This window comes from Lathyrus oleraceus, chromosome 2 (assembly GCF_024323335.1).
Source record: "Lathyrus oleraceus cultivar Zhongwan6 chromosome 2, CAAS_Psat_ZW6_1.0, whole genome shotgun sequence".
NCBI classification, from domain to species: Eukaryota; Viridiplantae; Streptophyta; class Magnoliopsida; order Fabales; family Fabaceae; genus Lathyrus; species Lathyrus oleraceus.
The window spans coordinates 322180836-322201563 of NC_066580.1; the positions used below are offsets into that span (position 1 = coordinate 322180836).

Sequence of the window (20728 nt, forward strand, 5' to 3'; positions counted from 1 at the left end):
ACACCACATCGTCGGTTCAAACACCAACCCTTCAGTTTAAACACCACTTACATCATATCCTTTGATTTAAACACCACAATCCTATGAACCCTTTGGTTTAAACACCATTTCTACAACCATTTGGTTTAAACACCACAATCCAATGAACCCTTTGGTTTAAACACCACAATCTTACGATCCTTCGGTTTAAACACCACATCTACCAATTCCCTATCACTTTACACCACTTTTTCCACTTCAATCAACTTTATATCACTTTCCTTTTTCTCTTTGGTTCAATCTCTTTGGTTCAAGAACCATTTATGTCTTTTGTCTACTTTAAACACCGCTTCTATTTGTCTCCCTTTCTCTCCCACCATTAGTTCCATAAACTACAGAGTTCTAAATTCCTTATTGCACTATAAGGATACGTAGACACGAGGGTCATAATCCTCACCGAGCACCCTAATTATAAATTTGTTTACCTCTTTCGCGAGTAATCTTTAGATAGTAACACTGATTCGAGCAAAGAACAATCAAAATGGTTTCTGTTGAGCACAACAAATGTGAGGGGTGCTAATATTTTCCCCTTGCATAACCAACTTCCTTACCCGTTTTCTCTTCCCCTGAATTTTTAATGATATTTTCTTTTTTTTCAGGAATAAATAAAGTTCAGTGACGACTCTATTATATCTTCGAGCGTAGGATGCACTCGAGTATTTTTCGCGTAACTTCAGTTATCATAGTACCTGAACAATTTTTTAATAACAGATTAAATAGAATAACATTCTCACATATGACACTTTGTTTTTTTCTTGAAGTTGGATGTTTATACTAATTTTAATTTTAATAATAATAATAATAATAATAATAATAATAATAATAATAATAATAATGGTGATACGAGCCCTAATAATTAATTAGGGTTAGTTTGAGTAGACAAATTAGTGGGTCGAATATTAGAAATAAGGTCTTGCTAACTTGTGCCCCAAGAGCACAAGTTAAGGTTACTACAATTAAAAAATTTGTGTGGAATAAAATAAAATTTTAAGTTTTAAGAAATCAAATGCACGTATTCCAAGAAAATATTTCTATAAATGTATCATTAACTTGTGCCCTTGGGGCACATGTTAGCATTTGCCTAGAAATAATATTCAACAAATTATCATTGAATTATATTGATTTGGTTGGATCTTATTCCAAATTAAAAAAAATGTCTAACCTAAATATTATGTTTTGGTTTTGATTCCGATCTAATTTGAGTTTGCCCTAATCCCTAAACACCCCTTACTACAAACTTCTATATTTCTAATAAATTCTCATTAATGTGTAAAATCGTTTTCCAACAACCGTGCAGAATCACCAAACTTTCATTTTTCTCAAAAAAAATAATTTTAATCTTCTACAATTATGAAAACAACAAAGTAAATTATTGTTAGAAGAAGAAAGAAAAAGAAAACAGAGAATACATGGTGCTAGTTTGTTTTTTTACTGAGTGCATTGCAACTCGAAACTAGAAAACGCGTGAGTTTGTATTTTAAAGGGCTATAAATACGCTCCTATCCCCATGCTTATTGTCCATGCAAACTGTCCACCAGATCAACCAAGGTAGTAGTAGTAATCAATTCTCTAATTTATGCCCACCAAATATTCAATCTCTCATTTTATCTCTATTGACTTTTTCTACTTGTTTCTTTCAATTAACACTCAACTATCTACACTATATTCTCACTTGTGTTAGTTCACTTAATCTTTGTTTTACATCACTTGGTTCTTTCTTTCTTCCCAGCTCAATCACTAACCCCACACTAATTAATCATCCAATGATTTAATTAATCATTTCATAAATTAATTGTTTTTTTGTCATTGCAATTTTCAGGAATTTCTCAGCTTTCACACATAAGAGAGGATGAACTTGAAGATTGAAGGCCCAATCTACAATCACATACACACATTCTCACTCCTTTTTATATAAATTTTCTCAAACTTTTTTTTCTTCAATTTTCTCACTCTTTCAAACAACAACAGAAAACAACATTAATATGAACAAACAACTCATCCTTATCTGTCTCTTTATCCTCTTCTCATCTATCATTGTAAGTACATGTTTTTTTTTTCATTGTCATTCTTCAAACTATCATTTTTTTGTATTGTTCATGTTTATATAATTATAATTTCTAAAATGGGTTTTCAATTTTCATCAATGCAGGTAACTATAGCCGGCGATGCGGTGGCCGGGGACAAAAATCCGTTCACTCCAAGAGCATATGTCAATCGGTATTGGGACAAAGAGATCCGCAACGGTTTACCTAAACCGTCGTTCCTGTTTTCCAAGGCGTCACCGCTAAGCACGGTGGAAGCCGCGACGTTCGCCAAGCTAGCCGCCGGGAATACTCTCTCCACGCGCTTGTCGGAGTTTTGCTCCGCTGCAAAACTCCTCTGCATCCCAGAAGTTGCTGCGAGTCTCGAAAAGCACGACAAGGACGCAAACTTTGCGGTGTACAAAGACAAGAACTTCACCAACTATGGAACGAGTCGACCCGGTGGAGTGGATTTGTTCAAAAGCTACTCCGACGGGGAAAATATTCCGGTGAACGATTTCCGTCGCTACAGCCGTAACTCCGCCGGCCACAAAGACAGTTTCACCAGCTACGCCACAGAAAGCAACGTGGCTGACCAAAGCTTCCACACATACGGCACTGGAGCAACCGGCGGTACCGGCGATTTCAAACAATACACAAAAGAAACCAACAATCCCACCCTCGTTTTCTCTTCTTACTCCGACAGCTCCAATGGAAGAACCCAATCATTCAGTTCCTACACCGAAAACGGCAATGCCGGAGATCAATCATTTTCATCCTACGGCAAAAACGGCAACGGTCCCACAGAAGAATTTACCTCGTACGGAACAAGCACCAACGTTGTGGGATCCAGTTTTTCCAACTATGCGGAAACCTCAAACGCCGGTAACGACACTTTTACAAACTACGGCGTTGATATGAATAACCCAACCAACAATTTCGACAACTACGCTAACGAAGGTAACGGCGCAGTTCAAACATTCACAAACTACCGTGAAAAATCCAACGTCGGTGCAGATTCTTTCACCAGCTACGCCAAAACAGCAAACGCCGCTAAAGTTGATTTCAACAACTACGGAAAATCATTCAACGACGGAACCGACACATTCACAAGCTACGCTAAAACATCAACCGGTGAAACAAAAGTTAACTTCAAAGGCTACGGTGTTAAAAACAGTTTCAAAGAGTATACCAAAGAAGCTGTTTCTTTCGAAAAGTACACAAACGTGAGTTCAACGTTAAGTGCTTCGGTGGAAGAGAAAAAAAACGCGGTGAGTGGCAATTTGGTAAAAAAGTGGGTCGAACCGGGTAAGTTCTTTAGAGAAAAAATGCTGAAAGAGGGTACAGTAATGCCTATGCCAGACATTAGTGATAAATTACCTGAAAGGTCGTTTTTACCCCGGAGTATTATTTCGAAATTACCTTTTTCCACTTCGAAAATCTCTGAAATGAAACAGTTATTCAAAGCTTCGGATAATGGTTCAATGGAGAAAATGATGAGAGATTCATTGGGAGATTGCGAGAGAGTTCCAAGCCGCGGTGAAACAAAACGGTGCGTGGGGTCCATTGAGGACATGATCGACTTTGCAACTTCGGTGCTTGGTCGAAACGTCATCGTTCGGACAACTGAGAATTTAAACGGGTCGAAGAAGAGTGTTATGGTGGGTCGGGTTAACGGAATCAACGGTGGAAAAATTACCCGATCGGTTTCTTGTCATCAGAGTTTATTTCCTTCTTTGCTTTATTATTGTCACTCTGTTCCTAAAGTTCGGGTTTACCAAGCGGATCTACTTGACCCGAAAACTAAGGATAAGATTAATCAAGGTGTTGCCGTTTGCCACTTGGACACTTCTGATTGGAGTCCCACTCATGGAGCTTTTATGTCTCTCGGGTCGGGTCCGGGTCGGATCGAAGTTTGTCATTGGATTTTTGAGAACGACATGTCGTGGACAGTTGCTGATTGATTGAGAAGGTTGTGAAGATTTGTGAAGAATGAGAAAATGAATGGAGAAAATGAATGGTTCAAATAGGAAATCAGAACAAGTTTTTTTTTTCTGCTTAAAAAAAATTAAGCAGTTAAAAGAACTATTTGTTTTGAATTTGAATTTAAATATTAAGTAATGTAATTTTTTATTTTATTTTTCAATTTTTAGTTTGATAGAAAAAGTCAAGGTATTTGGAATTTGGAAGAAAGTATATTATTATATCATATTATTAATTGTAAGTTTTATGGGTTGCTTGCTTAGCTTCCTTAATGATGGGAGAAAATGAAATGAAATAACTTGATAACTTGTGACTGTTTTGATTTTGTTTTTGTTCAATTATTTAGTGATGCTATGGTATTGGTTAGAATGAGATAGAACAAAATTGAAAAAGAGACAAAAAAGAAGACATGAATGAGATTTTTTTTATGATAAATTTTGAGAGGAGTAAGAAGAATTAGAGGGACATGGAATTGGATTTTCCACAAATATACAAAGCCATGTGAACTTAAAAGATGAGGTGGTCCTTAAACCACCCAAAACATGCTCTTGTATTGGTGTGACAAAGTTCACGGGACATATATTGTTGGCCAGTGTCCAAATATGAGTAAAATAAAAGTATATAAATAAAATAATAACAATCTTTTTTTAATTATCATCCTCTTAAAATAATATATTTTAGTTTAGGAATGACTCAAACTCACTATTGAAGATGTACACATATGTTTGTTTTTTTTATATGAAAATATTTAAACTATGATATACATGATTCTTCACACCATGTGATTGATTCATAATATTGATGATATCCAAAAAATTTGGAGTTATGAAATTTACAGGATTCCAAGGATTCCAAATTTCCCATGTGTGTGTTTGGTATTACAGACAAAACAACTATAACGATTTAACGATGCATACACTGTTAGAACAACAACTTATGTGGATGATTTTATTGCAAAAATTAGGGGCCATGGCCTGTATGAGTATGTAGGCAAAGATATATGAATGACTCAATGAGAACATGTGAACAATGAACAACATTAAATGAAAGCATACAACAGTTGTAATATGCTATAATCCAACATAATCAAAAACTGACAAAAAAAAAACCCTGAAAACTGACCTGTCAAAAAAAGCCCACTAGAAAATTGAGAAATTTAGCAAAAGTTGGGGAAATTTGGTGGTTTGACTTAATTTTTTGGTTTAGAATGTTTATCTTTTTTACTGTTGTTTTTGTAAAAATGTTTAAATTATTACACATTTCTTATTTTCTATTTTTTTTATGTATGACATAAATGGATAGATTTGATCGAGTTTGGAGAATAAAATCTCGATTATTGCCTCGCCTCTCTTAAATAGTAGCATCAACAAAGAAATTGTTAAATAGTAGCATCCACAATTTTTTTGAATTAAGTAGGATACACATTGCTTACTTTGCCATATTTTGTTAGCTTGGTCTTTGGCACAATAGGACTACACAACATATTTGTTGGTTCATACCAAACATGTAAAGCATCTCCTTAGTATATCTATGTTGGCACATGAAGATGTCTTCATTGTTCTGCATAATTTCAACTCCTATAAAGTCTTACATCTTTTCCAAGTAAGTCAGATCAAATGTGCTCAACATGAATTGCTTGAAACCCATGAATTTGTTGATGTAATTTATTGTGAAGATTAGACCCTTTACATAAAAGGATAACGATCAATCAATTTTCATTATTATCTTCTTTCACAAATAATGTGTACTCGTGGGGACACTTAACAAAACCTTCATTTTTAATGTACTTACCTATATTAATTTCATCATCCATAGCCTTTCTCCACACATCCACCCTTGTAGCATCTTCATCATTCACAAGAGTTTCATTAACATAGGGACCAAATATGGATAGGTTCATCATTTCTTCATCAAAGTTGATATCCTTAGTAAAACAGACATAGTTGTTAAGACAACATGGAGGTATCCTAATTATCCCTTGATATAAATTTGAGTTAGAAGTATCTAATTCTCCAATGGTTGATGGGCCACTAATCACCATTTCCTCGGGCATGCTTTGATCAATAGCTTGAGTCATGTCTTCTTCATTTTTGTCACCTGTCTCTACTACATGTTTATCAATATTTAACTCCACACTTTCATCTTCCTTTTCTTCATTACTGATCCATCTCTCATTTTTAGTAAAGACATCATATTTGCTTGTAATTATCTTTTTGGATATAATGTTATATAGCATATTTTCCTTTCTTGTGCCACTGACTCCCAAGAAGATGCATTACATGCTCTCATCGTCTAGTTTTCATATTTGGACATATGGTATGTGTGCATAGGCAATGCATGTAAAGATTCTAAAGTGTTAAACTAAGGGTTTTTATTTTCTCCAAGCTTCTTTAGGAGTCGTATATTGTATAGCAACAACATAATTTTTGTGCAGTATATAACTTTCCTAGTTCACAACTTCAGGCCAAAATATATTTGGTATTCCTCCTCTTTTAACATGTTGATCACCATGTTCATGAGGGTTTTGTTTTTAATTTTGTTGAGGAGTGTAGGTTGCACCAAGTTGTCTTTTGATCCCATTATCTACACAAAAATTCTTGAATTCATGAGAGATGAGTTCTCATACTTTATCAGTCCTTGCGGAAAAAATTGTCTCTCCAATTTTTTTCCCAATCATTGCTTTGAACTTTTTAAAGTATTCAAATGCACTATATTTTTCATTTAAGAAGTACACCTAGGTTTTTCTTCTAAAACTGAAGGTCAATAGATACCTTTTGTTGCGGTTAGATGAGCGGGTTATACGACCACATATGTTAGAGTGAATAAGCTTTAATCTTGTTTCTAATTTCTAATTACTCTTCTTTGGAATTGTTTATATATGTTACTTCCTTTACATGCAATCCACACATACTTGCTTTGAATTTTAAATCCTTGGTAATCCTTTCACCACATGCTTATTGTCTAGCATTTTCAGTCCCTTGAGGCTCAAGTGACCATATCTATGATGCCATAGGTATATAGTGTTATAACATTCAAACTTCAAATAAAAAATAGTTTCAACTTTTGAACTTATGGGAAATATCTTGTTTGAGGCCATGTGAGATGACATAAGCAATCCCCTCTCCTGATGAAAAACCTTACACACAATATACTTAAACACAATTGTCAGATTCTTCTGCTAGAGTTGTCCTATGCTTAGAAAATTGTTCTTTAATTCAAGAATCTAGTAAACATCAGTGACAACCTAGACAATGCCATTGATGTCAATCCTAACATTACCTTTTCCCATGACTTGCATATGGGAATCTTCCCCCACCTCACAAGTTCTCTAAACTTTAAGTCAAGAACTGAAAAACCATCATTTTTTCACACAAATGGGCATAACACCCAGAATCCAAGAACCAAAATGTGATTCTTGGAGCAATTCTTTTCACAACTTTCATAGGATGTGAGTAAGATGTCTTCATCATGAAATATGAGCAATGTCGAGTTGCATAAATACGAGCAAGTCGGATCCCAAACACGAGGAGTATGGGTATACGGCATGAAACATTTACAAGAAGTCTCCGGTCAGAAGTTACCTAAAGAAGTCTACAAGAAGTCTCCAGTTAGAAGTTATCTAAAGAAGATCACGTGACAACAATACACTACTTTATGTCAAATCAAGAAAAAGTAACATTGTCAGGATCTTATCTCTTCAACTGTTCTGAACTCTACTCTTCTCATCTCAACGTCTTTATGCTAGCTGAGTTTATAGTACACTTCATGCGCTCTAGCTACATACCCTTAACTGCTACTTGTACCATGGGTAGTTTCAATCTTCAACGAATCTATTTTGAGCATTTATATACGAAGAAGATTGTCAACATTCAAAGTGGTTATGACTAAGAATGTATAGGGTTGAAGAAACCATGATCGTGTTCATAAATATGTGATACTAGTTCACAAAATGGGTTGAGAGAGAGATTGTGTTACACAGTAAACACGGGTGAAAGAAACACACACAAAAAAGGAAATATAACTAGAAGAGTTAAGTGTGTGTGAGTAAAGTGAATTTGATCAAGAAGATCAATAAAACAGAAAGTACAACAAAGAAGAAAATATGTGCATGAAGAGAAGAAGATTGAAAACTTTAATCTTCCACACTTAGGAGAAATCAACTTATATTTTACTCAAGAGTGTAAAACCTTTGTGTATCTGCTTAACTAAGAAGCACACACATAAACATAATTTTAATACCAGAATCTTTTGTTAAGAGAATCTGAAGACTCTAGCCATTGTGCTCAGAGTAAGTCTCTTTCTATTAGATTTAGCAAAGAAGTCTTTTGTTGAGTGCTTGATAAAATAAGTATCTTTCTGGATATATTGAGCAGGAAGTCATGAACGGGTTGTTCAAGCATTGAAGTCTCATGCTTGAGGGAAGGGAAGAAGTCTCTTTATATGAGATTGAGTAGGAAGTCCCAAACGGGTTATTAAGGCAATGAAGTCTCTTGCTTGAGGGCTTGAGCATAAGTCTCTTTCTAGTTTGATTGAGCAAATTGTAATTTGTTGATTATAGTGAAAATATCTTGTGCTACAAGGGGTTGAACTTGTAACACCCCGATAATAATAAAATAATTATTTAAAATTGAGTTAATAATTTATTTATTAATTTAATTAAATAATTGGGAATTTTATTATTATTATTTTTGGATTATTATTATTATTGGAAAATATATATATATGTGGGAAATAAGAGAAAGAATTCCATTTGGTAAAAAGAAAGTTTCACGTGAAAACAGAGAGCGATCGTGAAAGTGGAAAAGGGCAAGAGACAGAGCAAAGGGCTGAAGGTTGAAGAGAGAAAAGCTTGGAGCTCAAAGATTTGCCGGATTAATCAGGTAAGGGGGGTTTATCTCGATTAATGGGTATTATGGGATAATATGTGATGGGTAGTGATAAGCCGTTAATTGACCCTAATTGGGATTTGTTGAACGCTGAAAACTGTGATGGATATGTTGTGTAAAAACTGAAATTTAACCTGTAATTGAGTGTGTTGTGAATTCCCGAACGTAGAGCTTTTTACGGAATTGGATTCGGAGGTCCGGAAGTCCTCCAATGGCGGGAAATGCGGAGAATTCTGCATTCTGCCTTGAGTTAGCGCAGGAACAGCTTCTGTCTTGCGTTAACCGGTTAACCCAGAGTGTTAACCGGTTAACACTGTTTTGAATTGTGAAAATGTGCTGTTTTGCTTGCGTTAACCGGTTAACCCAGGACGTTAACCGGTTAACACTGTTGTGATTGCTGAAAATATTGCTGTTTGTGCTGCGTTAACCGGTTAACCCAGGGCGTTAACCGGTTAACACTGTTAAGTTTTGGGACAGGAGGCGTGTTGTGCTGCGTTAACCGGTTAACCCAGGGCGTTAACCGGTTAACGCTGTTGCAGAGTGGAAAAATGTTAATTTAAAATGTTGTGTACATAACTGAGAGTTAGCCTATGTTGGCGTATGATGTAATAGGGATTATATCCCGCTGTTTTGAGCAGTATAGGTATTAGTAGAGTGTGCTAATACTGTGATTAATTATTTGACATGATATAATGTTTTGATACATGTGTTGAGAAATGTATGATTGTATGCATAATGGTGTGAATGTATCAGTTGCGTATGCATTTGTGAATAGACTGTTTTATGGCTTAGAGTGTGAGCATATGTCTATTCTTGAATTGTTGTGGATGTTGCATTGCTAGGTGATTAGCATGCATATTGTGGCCTTTATGGTGGTAGCTAATTCCCGTGGTGAGGAATTAGTGATGTTAGTCATTTTGGACTGTTGTTGATGTTTGCATGCTAGGTGAGTTAGCGTGCATAGCATGGCCCTTGGGGTGGTAGCTAATTCCCATAGTGAGGAATTAGTGATGTGAGTCACTAGGTCTCAAATGAGTGGGACTAGTGAGCTTGGTAGCCGTACCTGGATTGGTCGGTGAAGTTGAACTATATGTTCACGAATAGTCGGTACCGCATGTGTAGAGTCTCATTGCATAATGTATGTATGGCGTATAATATGAATGGATGTATTCCAATATTATACGTGTGTTTGTGATGTTATGGAGTATGATTTGAGATTATACTTGTGGTTTATGTTGGTGTGAGTATGATGTTGAGCCGATGTGCTGTTACTGATTGTATGTTGTGATTAGGGTGATTGATGTGTTATTTACTTAGCATTACATGATATTTCATAATGCTTATTATATTGATTGAGGAACTCACCCTTACAACTATTTTTCAGGTAACGAGAAATGAGTTGAGTAGAAGCGAATGCTTGGAGTCTAGTGTAGTCTCCTTAGTGGGTCGTGCTCTGATAGATGTAACATCGGGATGGGATGTTTTATATTGTTGAATAATTACATGTGAATGTTACATGTTTTACATGATTGAGGAGATCTCTATCCGCTGCGTTTTATGCAAATATTTATGTTTGGATTAATAAAAGAGCATGACTGTTATATTGTGGAATGGTGTGAATAATTGTGTGACACCCTTGAATGGCATAATTACTCTGAATTGTTATATGTTTATTATTTTTAATTAAATAATTGGGGGTATTTTTAGAAGGGTGTTACATTAGTGGTATCAGAGCATAGTCGGTCGAGTCGAGTCGTAATTTTCTGTTTCCCTGTACGGGATAGGTGTTGTGTAACCCTATCAGTACTTATTGTTTTGGTTGTTTGGGTTTTCAGAATAGAGATGGCTGGAAGAGGTAGAGATGATGCTGCGATTGCTGAGGCTCTGGGTATGCTAGCTGGAGTACTTGGAGGAAATCCGAATGTTGCGGGAATGGGAGCTGCTCGTCAACTGAGTGAGTTCCAGAAGAACAATCCTCCAATGTTCAAGGGAGCATACGATCCAGATGGTGCTCAGAAGTGGTTGAAGGAGATAGAGAGGATCTTCCGAGTGACTGAGTGTGCCGATAACCAGAAGGTCAGGTTCGGTACGCATATGCTGTCAGAGGAAGCTGATGATTGGTGGGTTGCTACCCGCACTGAGTTGGAATCTGCTGGGAATGCTGAGATCACTTGGGCTGTGTTCAGAGAGAGATTCTTGAGGAAGTATTTTCCAGAGGATGTTAGAGGAAAGAAAGAGATAGAGTTCTTGGAATTGAAGCAGGGTAACAAGTCTGTTACTGAGTATGCTGCTAAGTTCACAGAGTTGTCCAAGTATTACACTCCCTATAATGAGGCTACTGGAGAATTTTCGAAATGTGTGAAGTTTGAGAACGGGTTGCGTCCCGAGATCAAACAGGCTATTGGATATCAGCGGATCAGAGTGTTTTCTGACTTGGTTGACTGTTGCAGGATTTTTGAACAGGATTCCAAAGCCAGAGCAGAGAGCTATCAGCAGAGGGTTGATAGGAAAGGCAAGAATCAGAATGATCGTGGAAAACCGTATGCAGCTGGAAAAGGTTTTCAGAAGCAGAGTGGGATGAAGAGGCCTAGTGGGGGAGACTCTAGTGCTCCTGCTAAGTGTTACAGATGTGGGCAGGCTGGACATCGTTTCCATGAGTGTACCAGTGCTGAGAAGAAGTGTTTCAAGTGTGGCAAGGGTGGTCACTTGGCTGCAGAGTGCCGGTTGAAGACTCTGACTTGCTTCAACTGTGGAGAGGTGGGTCATATCAGTCCACAGTGTCCTAAGCCAAAGAAAGAGAACCAGTCGGGAGGCAAGGTCTTTGCTTTATCAGGTTCTGAGACTTCTGCAGATGATCGTTTGATCCGAGGTACGTGTTATATTAATGGCTTTCCTCTTGTAGCTATTATTGACACAGGTGCGACTCATTCCTTTATATCTCTGGATTGTGCTGTGAAACTTAAGTTAGAGATATCTGAGATGCTTGGTAGTATGGTGATTGATACTCCTGCGAAGGGTTCAGTGACTACTACGTCAGTTTGTTTGAATTGTCCTTTGAGTATTTTTGGTAGAGGCTTTGGGATAGACCTTGTGTGTCTTCCATTAGTGCAGATTGATGTTATTCTGGGTATGAACTGGTTGGTGTGTAACCGAGTTTCTATCAACTGTTTTGATAAGACTGTGATATTTCCTGAGATTGAGGAAGGAAAGGAATTGTTTCTATCAGCAAGGCAGGTGAATGAGGAAGTAGCAGGTGGGGCAGAGTTGTTTATGCTGTTAGCGACTCTGGAGGCTAAAGAGAAACTGGTGATTGGCGACCTAGCAGTGGTGTGTGATTTTCCTGATGTGTTTCCGGAAGAAGTGAATGAATTACCGCCAGAGCGGGAAGTTGAGTTCTCGATTGATTTGGTACCTGGTACTAGACCGATATCGATGGCTCCGTATCGTATGTCTGCTGTTGAGTTAGCTGAATTGAAGAGTCAGCTGGAAGATCTGTTGGATAAGAAATTTATTCGTCCGAGTGTGTCACCGTGGGGTGCACCAGTGTTATTGGTTAAGAAGAAAGAAGGTACTATGAGGTTGTGTGTGGACTACAGGCAACTGAATAAAGTGACGATCAAGAATCGGTATCCTTTGCCGAGGATTGATGATTTGATGGATCAGTTGGTTGGTGCGAGTGTGTTCAGCAAGATAGATTTGAGATCTGGGTATCATCAGATACGTGTGAAAACTGAAGATATTCAGAAGACTGCTTTCAGAACAAGGTATGGACATTATGAGTATTCTGTGATGCCTTTTGGTGTGACTAATGCGCCTGGAGTATTCATGGAGTATATGAATAGGATTTTCCATCCGTACCTAGACCAGTTTGTTGTGGTGTTTATCGATGACATTTTGGTGTATTCGAAATCTGAAGAAGAGCATGCTGAGCATTTGAGAGTGGTTTTAGAAGTTCTACGAGAAAAGAAGTTATTTGCTAAACTGTCGAAGTGTGAATTTTGGTTAGAAGAAGTTAGTTTCCTTGGTCATGTGATTTCAAGAGGTGGTGTTGCTGTTGATCCTTCTAAGATAGAAGCGGTATCTAAGTGGGAAGCTCCTAAGTCTGTTGCTGAGATTCGAAGTTTCCTTGGTTTGGCTGGTTATTATAGGAAGTTCATTGAGGGATTTTCTAAGTTGGCGTTACCGTTGACGATGTTGACTAGAAAGGGGCAAGCGTTTGTTTGGGACTCAAAATGTGAAGAAGGTTTCCAAGAGTTAAGGAGAAGGTTGACTACTGCTCCTATTCTGATATTACCTAGCCCGTCGGAACCATTTGAGGTTTATTGTGATGCTTCATTGTTGGGTTTGGGTGGTGTGTTGATGCAGAATAAGCAGGTTATAGCTTATGCTTCGAGACAACTGAGGGTTCACGAGAGGAACTATCCGACGCACGATTTAGAGTTGGCAGCTGTGGTATTTGTTCTGAAATTATGGAGGCATTACTTGTATGGGTCAAGATTTGAGGTTTTCAGTGACCATAAAAGTTTAAAGTATTTGTTTGATCAGAAAGAGCTGAATATGAGACAAAGGAGATGGTTAGAGTTTCTGAAGGATTATGACTTTGGTTTGAATTACCATCCGGGTAAAGCAAACGTTGTGGCTGATGCGTTGAGTCGGAAATCATTGCATATGTCTATGTTAATGGTTAGGGAATTGGATTTGATTGAGCAGTTTAGAGACTTGAGTTTGGTGTGTGAGAGTACTCACAATAGTGTTAAGTTGGGAATGTTGAAGTTGACAAGTGGTATTCTGGATGAGATTAGGGAGGGTCAGAAATCCGATATGCTTTTGGTTGATAAGTTGACTTTAGTGAATCAAGGTCAAGGTGGTGAATTCAGAGTTGATGAGAATGGTGTTTTGAAATTTGGTAATCGGGTGTGTATTCCGGATGTTACCGAACTTAAGAAGAGTATCCTTGAGGAAGGACATCGTAGTGGGTTGAGTATTCATCCTGGAGCTACAAAGATGTATCATGATTTGAAGAAGTTATTTTGGTGGCCGGGAATGAAAAGAGAAATTGCGAGTTTTGTTTATTCTTGTTTGACTTGTCAGAAGTCAAAGATTGAGCATCAGAAGCCGTCTGGGCTAATGCAACCGTTGGCTATTCCAGAGTGGAAGTGGGATAGTATCAGTATGGATTTTGTTTCTGGATTACCGAGGACAAATAAGAATTTTGAAGCCATTTGGGTGATTGTTGACAGGTTGACAAAGTCGGCTCATTTCATTCCGATCAGAATGGATTATCCGTTAGAGAGATTAGCCGAGTTGTATATTGAGAAGATTGTAAGCTTGCATGGTATTCCGTCTAGTATTGTTTCGGACAGAGATCCTAGATTTACATCGAAGTTCTGGGAAGGTTTGCAGAGAGCTTTGGGAACTAAGTTGAGATTGAGTTCTGCATATCATCCACAGACTGATGGTCAGACTGAGAGGACGATTCAGTCATTAGAGGATCTTTTGAGAGCTTGTGTTTTGGAAAAGGGAGGTGCTTGGGATTGTTATTTGCCTTTGATTGAGTTTACCTACAACAATAGTTTTCATTCGAGCATTGGTATGGCACCGTTTGAAGCTTTGTATGGTAGGAGATATCGGACACCGTTATGTTGGTATGAGTCCGGTGAGAGTGCTGTGGTTGGACCGGAGATTGTTCAACAGACTACAGAAAAGATTAAGATGATTCAGGAGAAGATGAGAATTGCTCAGAGTCGTCAGAAGAGTTATCATGATAAGAGGAGGAAGTCACTTGAATTCCAAGAGGGAGATCATGTGTTTCTTCGTGTTACTCCGATAACTGGTGTTGGTCGAGCTTTGAAGTCGAAGAAGTTGACACCTCGATTTATTGGTCCTTATCAGATTTTGGAGAGGATAGGGGAGGTAGCCTATCGTGTCGCTTTACCGCCGTCGCTTGCGAATTTGCATGAGGTTTTTCATGTGTCTCAGTTGAGGAGGTACATTCATGATCCGTCGCATGTTGTCCAAGTAGATGATGTACAGGTGAGAGATAACCTGACTGTTGAAACATCACCTATGAGGATCGAGGATCGAGAGTTGAAGCAGTTGTGGGGTAAAGAGATTGCCTTGGTGAAGGTAGCTTGGGGAGGACCAGCAGGTGGCAACGTGACTTGGGAACTGGAGAGTAAGATGAAGGAGTCTTACCCAGAGTTGTTCGCTTGAGGTATGTTTTCGAGGACGAAAACTCTTTTAGTGGGGGAGAGTTGTAACACCCCGATAATAATAAAATAATTATTTAAAATTGAGTTAATTATTTATTTATTAATTTAATTAAATAATTGGGAATTTTATTATTATTATTTTTGGATTATTATTATTATTGGAAAATATATATATGTGGGAAATAAGAGAAAGAATTCCATTTGGTAAAAAGAAAGTTTCACGTGAAAACAGAGAGCGATCGTGAAAGTGGAAAAGGGCAAGAGACAGAGCAAAGGGCTGAAGGTTGAAGAGAGAAAAGCTTGGAGCTCAAAGATTTGCCGGATTAATCAGGTAAGGGGGGTTTATCTCGATTAATGGGTATTATGGGATAATATGTGATGGGTAGTGATAAGCCGTTAATTGACCCTAATTGGGATTTGTTGAACGCTGAAAACTGTGATGGATATGTTGTGTAAAAACTGAAATTTAACCTGTAATTGAGTGTGTTGTGAATTCCCGAACGTAGAGCTTTTTACGGAATTGGATTCGGAGGTCCGGAAGTCCTCCAATGGCGGGAAATGCGGAGAATTCTGCATTCTGCCTTGAGTTAGCGCAGGAACAGCTTCTGTCTTGCGTTAACCGGTTAACCCAGAGTGTTAACCGGTTAACACTGTTTTGAATTGTGAAAATGTGCTGTTTTGCTTGCGTTAACCGGTTAACCCAGGACGTTAACCGGTTAACACTGTTGTGATTGCTGAAAATATTGCTGTTTGTGCTGCGTTAACCGGTTAACCCAGGGCGTTAACCGGTTAACACTGTTAAGTTTTGGGACAGGAGGCGTGTTGTGCTGCGTTAACCGGTTAACCCAGGGCGTTAACCGGTTAACGCTGTTGCAGAGTGGAAAAATGTTAATTTAAAATGTTGTGTACATAACTGAGAGTTAGCCTATGTTGGCGTATGATGTAATAGGGATTATATCCCGCTGTTTTGAGCAGTATAGGTATTAGTAGAGTGTGCTAATACTGTGATTAATTATTTGACATGATATAATGTTTTGATACATGTGTTGAGAAATGTATGATTGTATGCATAATGGTGTGAATGTATCAGTTGCGTATGCATTTGTGAATAGACTGTTTTATGGCTTAGAGTGTGAGCATATGTCTATTCTTGAATTGTTGTGGATGTTGCATTGCTAGGTGATTAGCATGCATATTGTGGCCTTTATGGTGGTAGCTAATTCCCGTGGTGAGGAATTAGTGATGTTAGTCATTTTGGACTGTTGTTGATGTTTGCATGCTAGGTGAGTTAGCGTGCATAGCATGGCCCTTGGGGTGGTAGCTAATTCCCATAGTGAGGAATTAGTGATGTGAGTCACTAGGTCTCAAATGAGTGGGACTAGTGAGCTTGGTAGCCGTACCTGGATTGGTCGGTGAAGTTGAACTATATGTTCACGAATAGTCGGTACCGCATGTGTAGAGTCTCATTGCATAATGTATGTATGGCGTATAATATGAATGGATGTATTCCAATATTATACGTGTGTTTGTGATGTTATGGAGTATGATTTGAGATTATACTTGTGGTTTATGTTGGTGTGAGTATGATGTTGAGCCGATGTGCTGTTACTGATTGTATGTTGTGATTAGGGTGATTGATGTGTTATTTACTTAGCATTACATGATATTTCATAATGCTTATTATATTGATTGAGGAACTCACCCTTACAACTATTTTTCAGGTAACGAGAAATGAGTTGAGTAGAAGCGAATGCTTGGAGTCTAGTGTAGTCTCCTTAGTGGGTCGTGCTCTGATAGATGTAACATCGGGATGGGATGTTTTATATTGTTGAATAATTACATGTGAATGTTACATGTTTTACATGATTGAGGAGATCTCTATCCGCTGCGTTTTATGCAAATATTTATGTTTGGATTAATAAAAGAGCATGACTGTTATATTGTGGAATGGTGTGAATAATTGTGTGACACCCTTGAATGGCATAATTACTCTGAATTGTTATATGTTTATTATTTTTAATTAAATAATTGGGGGTATTTTTAGAAGGGTGTTACAGAACTACTATCGGTTTGAAAGGAACCATGATATATTGTGTGTCTCTTTATTTACTTATGTATTTATGTTTCGTTGTGCGACAAATTCTAATTTGATTCAAACTTTTACTTGGATCATAATCTGAGCTTGACATCTTAGATTCTGAACAGGTTTAAGAAAAAGAAGTAAATTTCCCCATACACAATTCAACCCCTTCCCTTCTTGTGTATATTTTTCTCACCTTCAGTTGGTATCAAAGCCTGGCTATGCTTATTTCACTTAACAGTGAAATAGAAAAGATCCGGTGAGAAGAAGTTACTCAATTAGTGATTCAATTTTCTTTGAAGTTTCCTCCATTAGTCAAAAACATACTGAAAAGATCCGTGCTGGTTTATGGGATCAATCCATAATCCTGAAAGCAGTCCAGAGTGTTACAAATGGTATCAGAGTCATACATCTCCCAATACGATGTGGTTCGAGGATGACCCAAGCAGAAGGTGGTGGGTATGTAACACCCGAGGCCGAAGAGGGCGGATAATGGTTACATGTAAAACCCGAGGGTGAGGGAGTGGTTGTAGGTGCACGAGGCATGATAATGAGACACTCGTAGCAGCTTCTAGGGAAAAACCAAATTCACGTCGAAATCAGAGGTATCCTAAGACTGTGCATGTATGATACTGTATGGTTGAAGGAAAGCTTATAAGGATAATTTGGTACTACCTATACCAATAAGATGCATCTTCTTTTCGGTAGCCTAACATATAAGAACTACATAGTTAAGTGTGCTTGACTTGGAGTAGTATTTGGATGGGTGACCTTCTGTGAAGTTTCTTAGAAAGTGTGTGAGTGAGGATAAAACATGCTGAAAAGACCCATGTTAGTTTGTGGGGTCAGTCGGTAATCCTAAAAGTAGTATGGGGCGTTACATTCCTCTTCTTGATCCTCAAGGGTAGGATTGTTGGTCGTCACATCCTTCGAAACATTAGCTTTAAGGGAAGCTTCCTTCATATCCAAAATTCGGCCATCCACCACAGTCTTAAAGAAATCCATCTCAGACACATTAAGGTCAGACACAATACATAACGCTTGAGCTTTGGCTCTCTTAAAAGCTTCATCACCAACTGAGAGCAAGTCTACCTGGGCGTCCTTCAAGGATTTCTTCAGTGTCTCATTAAGAGCTTGTGGATGCTCAACATCTTGGACCAAGCCGATTGTGGTCATTTCAAGTTCCAAATACTTAGATTTCGTGGTTTCCTTCTACTTCTTCATTTCCAATAGTTGGTTGTTTAGTTCCTCCATCTTGTCGGTCTGAACCTTAAGGTTATCTTTCAATTGGGTCACATCCTTAGTAAAACGGATTTAAATCTGCGCATAAGCATCATCGACCTCAAACAATCCCATGGTCATAATTGCATACCTCATTAGGTAGGCCCTGATGTTTTGAGTCAATTGTTGCACATCTATGCTTTTCATCTTCTCGACATCCTCTTTCGTATTCATATGATCATAATGATAATCAAACCGTCAAAGATGTTAGACCAGAACTTGAATTCATTTGGTGGGTTAGATTTATGGCTACTTCCAGAATCATGTTCTACTTCTTCATTTTTGACAGTTGGTTGTTCAGTTCCTCCATCTTGTCGGTCTGAACCTTAAAGTTATCTTTCAACTGGGTCACATCCTTAGTAAGACGAATTTAATTCTACTCATAAGCAACATCAACCTCAAACAATCCCCGGGTCATAACCGTATACTTCATCAGGTAGGCCCCGATGTTTTGAGTCAATTAATGAGCACCTATAGTTTTCACTTTCTCGACATCCTCTATCGTATTCAGATGATCATAAAGATACTTCAAATCGTCAAAGTTGTTAGACCAGAACTTTAATTCAGTTGGTGGGTTAGATTGATGGCTACTCCTAGAATCATGCATCAAGGTACTAACTTCCAAGTCGGCATGACTGGCATGGTCATTCATCAGAGTTTTCGTTCTCTTTGGAGAGCTCGGTTTTGATCCTCCAGAGGGGGGAATATAAGCAGTCTAGGGCTCCGATACAATAGAGGTTGCATTACCAGCGTCAATTTCCTTCCTTTTAAGAGACTGAGTCTGGATTCCAGACAAGTCACTCTTTGAGGCATATTATTCCCCATGCCTCCCCCTCGCTTCATCCATTAGCTTCTTATGTTTTAACAATTTAAGGCTCGTCATGTCAGCTGAAAAGAAATGAACAAAATAAAGTTCAGAAAGATAAAATAATAAGATTTGCGAGAGGATAATAAAAGGCGTATATAAGCATTACCCAAGTATTTAGAATTTTTTTTTCGGGTCATCGACCATGTTTAGCAAGTCCTTGACTTTTACTACTCAAAAATCATCTAGAACGGCCAATGCTCGGATTTCCAAAGCATCTAGCTTGTCATAATAAAAACTGGACATCGGTAGCGGGTTATCTATCCAGTAAATTGGGAAACAATAGTTCTCGTCCAATGCATACATAACTTGGGGACATCTTTTCCACTATTTACTCGAGGAAATTTATCCTTGAAACCTTTATAGTTAGTAGTGTAAGCCCGAAGGAATATTTTTCCCGGGATTCCACTAAGAGAAGCCCAACCTTCTTTGTCCGCCCCCTTCAATTCAAAGAAAGAAAAGAACAAACCTAAAGTAGGGGTTACACTCACCGTCTCGCAAACAAGCTCAAAAGCTTTAATAAAACCCCAAACATTTGGGCGCAGTTGAGAAGGGGTAATATTTAGGGTTTTGAGGAGGTCATATTCAAAGTTAGTGAATGGGATACAAATCTTAAAATCCTTGATTACCCTTGAGTAAAAGTAAAAATGTTCATCTGACACTCCCTTTGGCCGAGTAATCTAAACTCTATCATCAACCACACAATTTTCACGATGTCCTCCTCGTTCTCGATAGAGGAAATCTGATTGTTGGAGTAAAGTTTTGAGATGTAGTTGTCGTCGATGACACTGTGGTCATAACTTAGAACTTACTTGTCAATCAAAGACCATGTCATCTCCATCAGAATGTCCATGCAACGTGATGATGAAGACTCTGAGTCAGTTTTACTATGAGGTGAAGAGGTCTCAAAATAAAATTCCCTAATAATCTGATCAAACTCCACTTACTTCAGATGGACCTCACACTCTTTCATGCATTCGTCCCAGAGTTTTCTTCTCTCATGGGCGGTGAGGAAAATCGATACTTCCCCCGAATCACCATAATCGTGTATTATAACTATAATAAACAAATAAAAAAGAGGGATAAGTGTCGCAGTGAGAGTCAGAGACCAAGCTATGAGGTTAGCTTGACTCGCAAAACAAAATGTCACGACCGAACTTTAATTTATCCAAGGGAATGGGAAAATATCAAATAACCCATAAATATGCAATGCAAAACAGTGCAATAAGGAGATTGAAGGGCCGAGGGTTTATTATGAAAAGGGAAGGTACTAGCACCATAATCATCTATAGTATCCTATAGGAAACTCTTGAGATATTTGTGTTTGGTTATTGTTGTTTGCTAAAGATTGGAGAGATGAG

The 20728-nt window shown here is 38.0% G+C and overlaps 1 protein-coding gene across 2 annotated transcripts; it reads left to right on the forward strand.

Annotated features, from left to right (window-relative positions):
* Positions 1-1421: 1421 nt before the first annotated feature.
* On the forward strand, positions 1422-4349 carry LOC127119324 (polygalacturonase 1 beta-like protein 3). Of its 2 annotated transcripts, none has more exons than XM_051049537.1 (3): positions 1422-1587; positions 1859-2075; positions 2189-4349. In XM_051049537.1, exons 2-3 carry the CDS (start codon positions 2022-2024, stop codon positions 4022-4024), a joined length of 1890 nt encoding a protein of 629 aa, XP_050905494.1. In that variant the 5' UTR covers positions 1422-1587; positions 1859-2021; the 3' UTR covers positions 4025-4349. The 2 variants fall into 2 exon arrangements, with proteins under 2 accessions (XP_050905494.1, XP_050905495.1); XM_051049538.1 differs by lacking the exon at positions 1422-1587 and adding an exon at positions 1589-1715.
* Positions 4350-20728: the final 16379 nt, after the last annotated feature.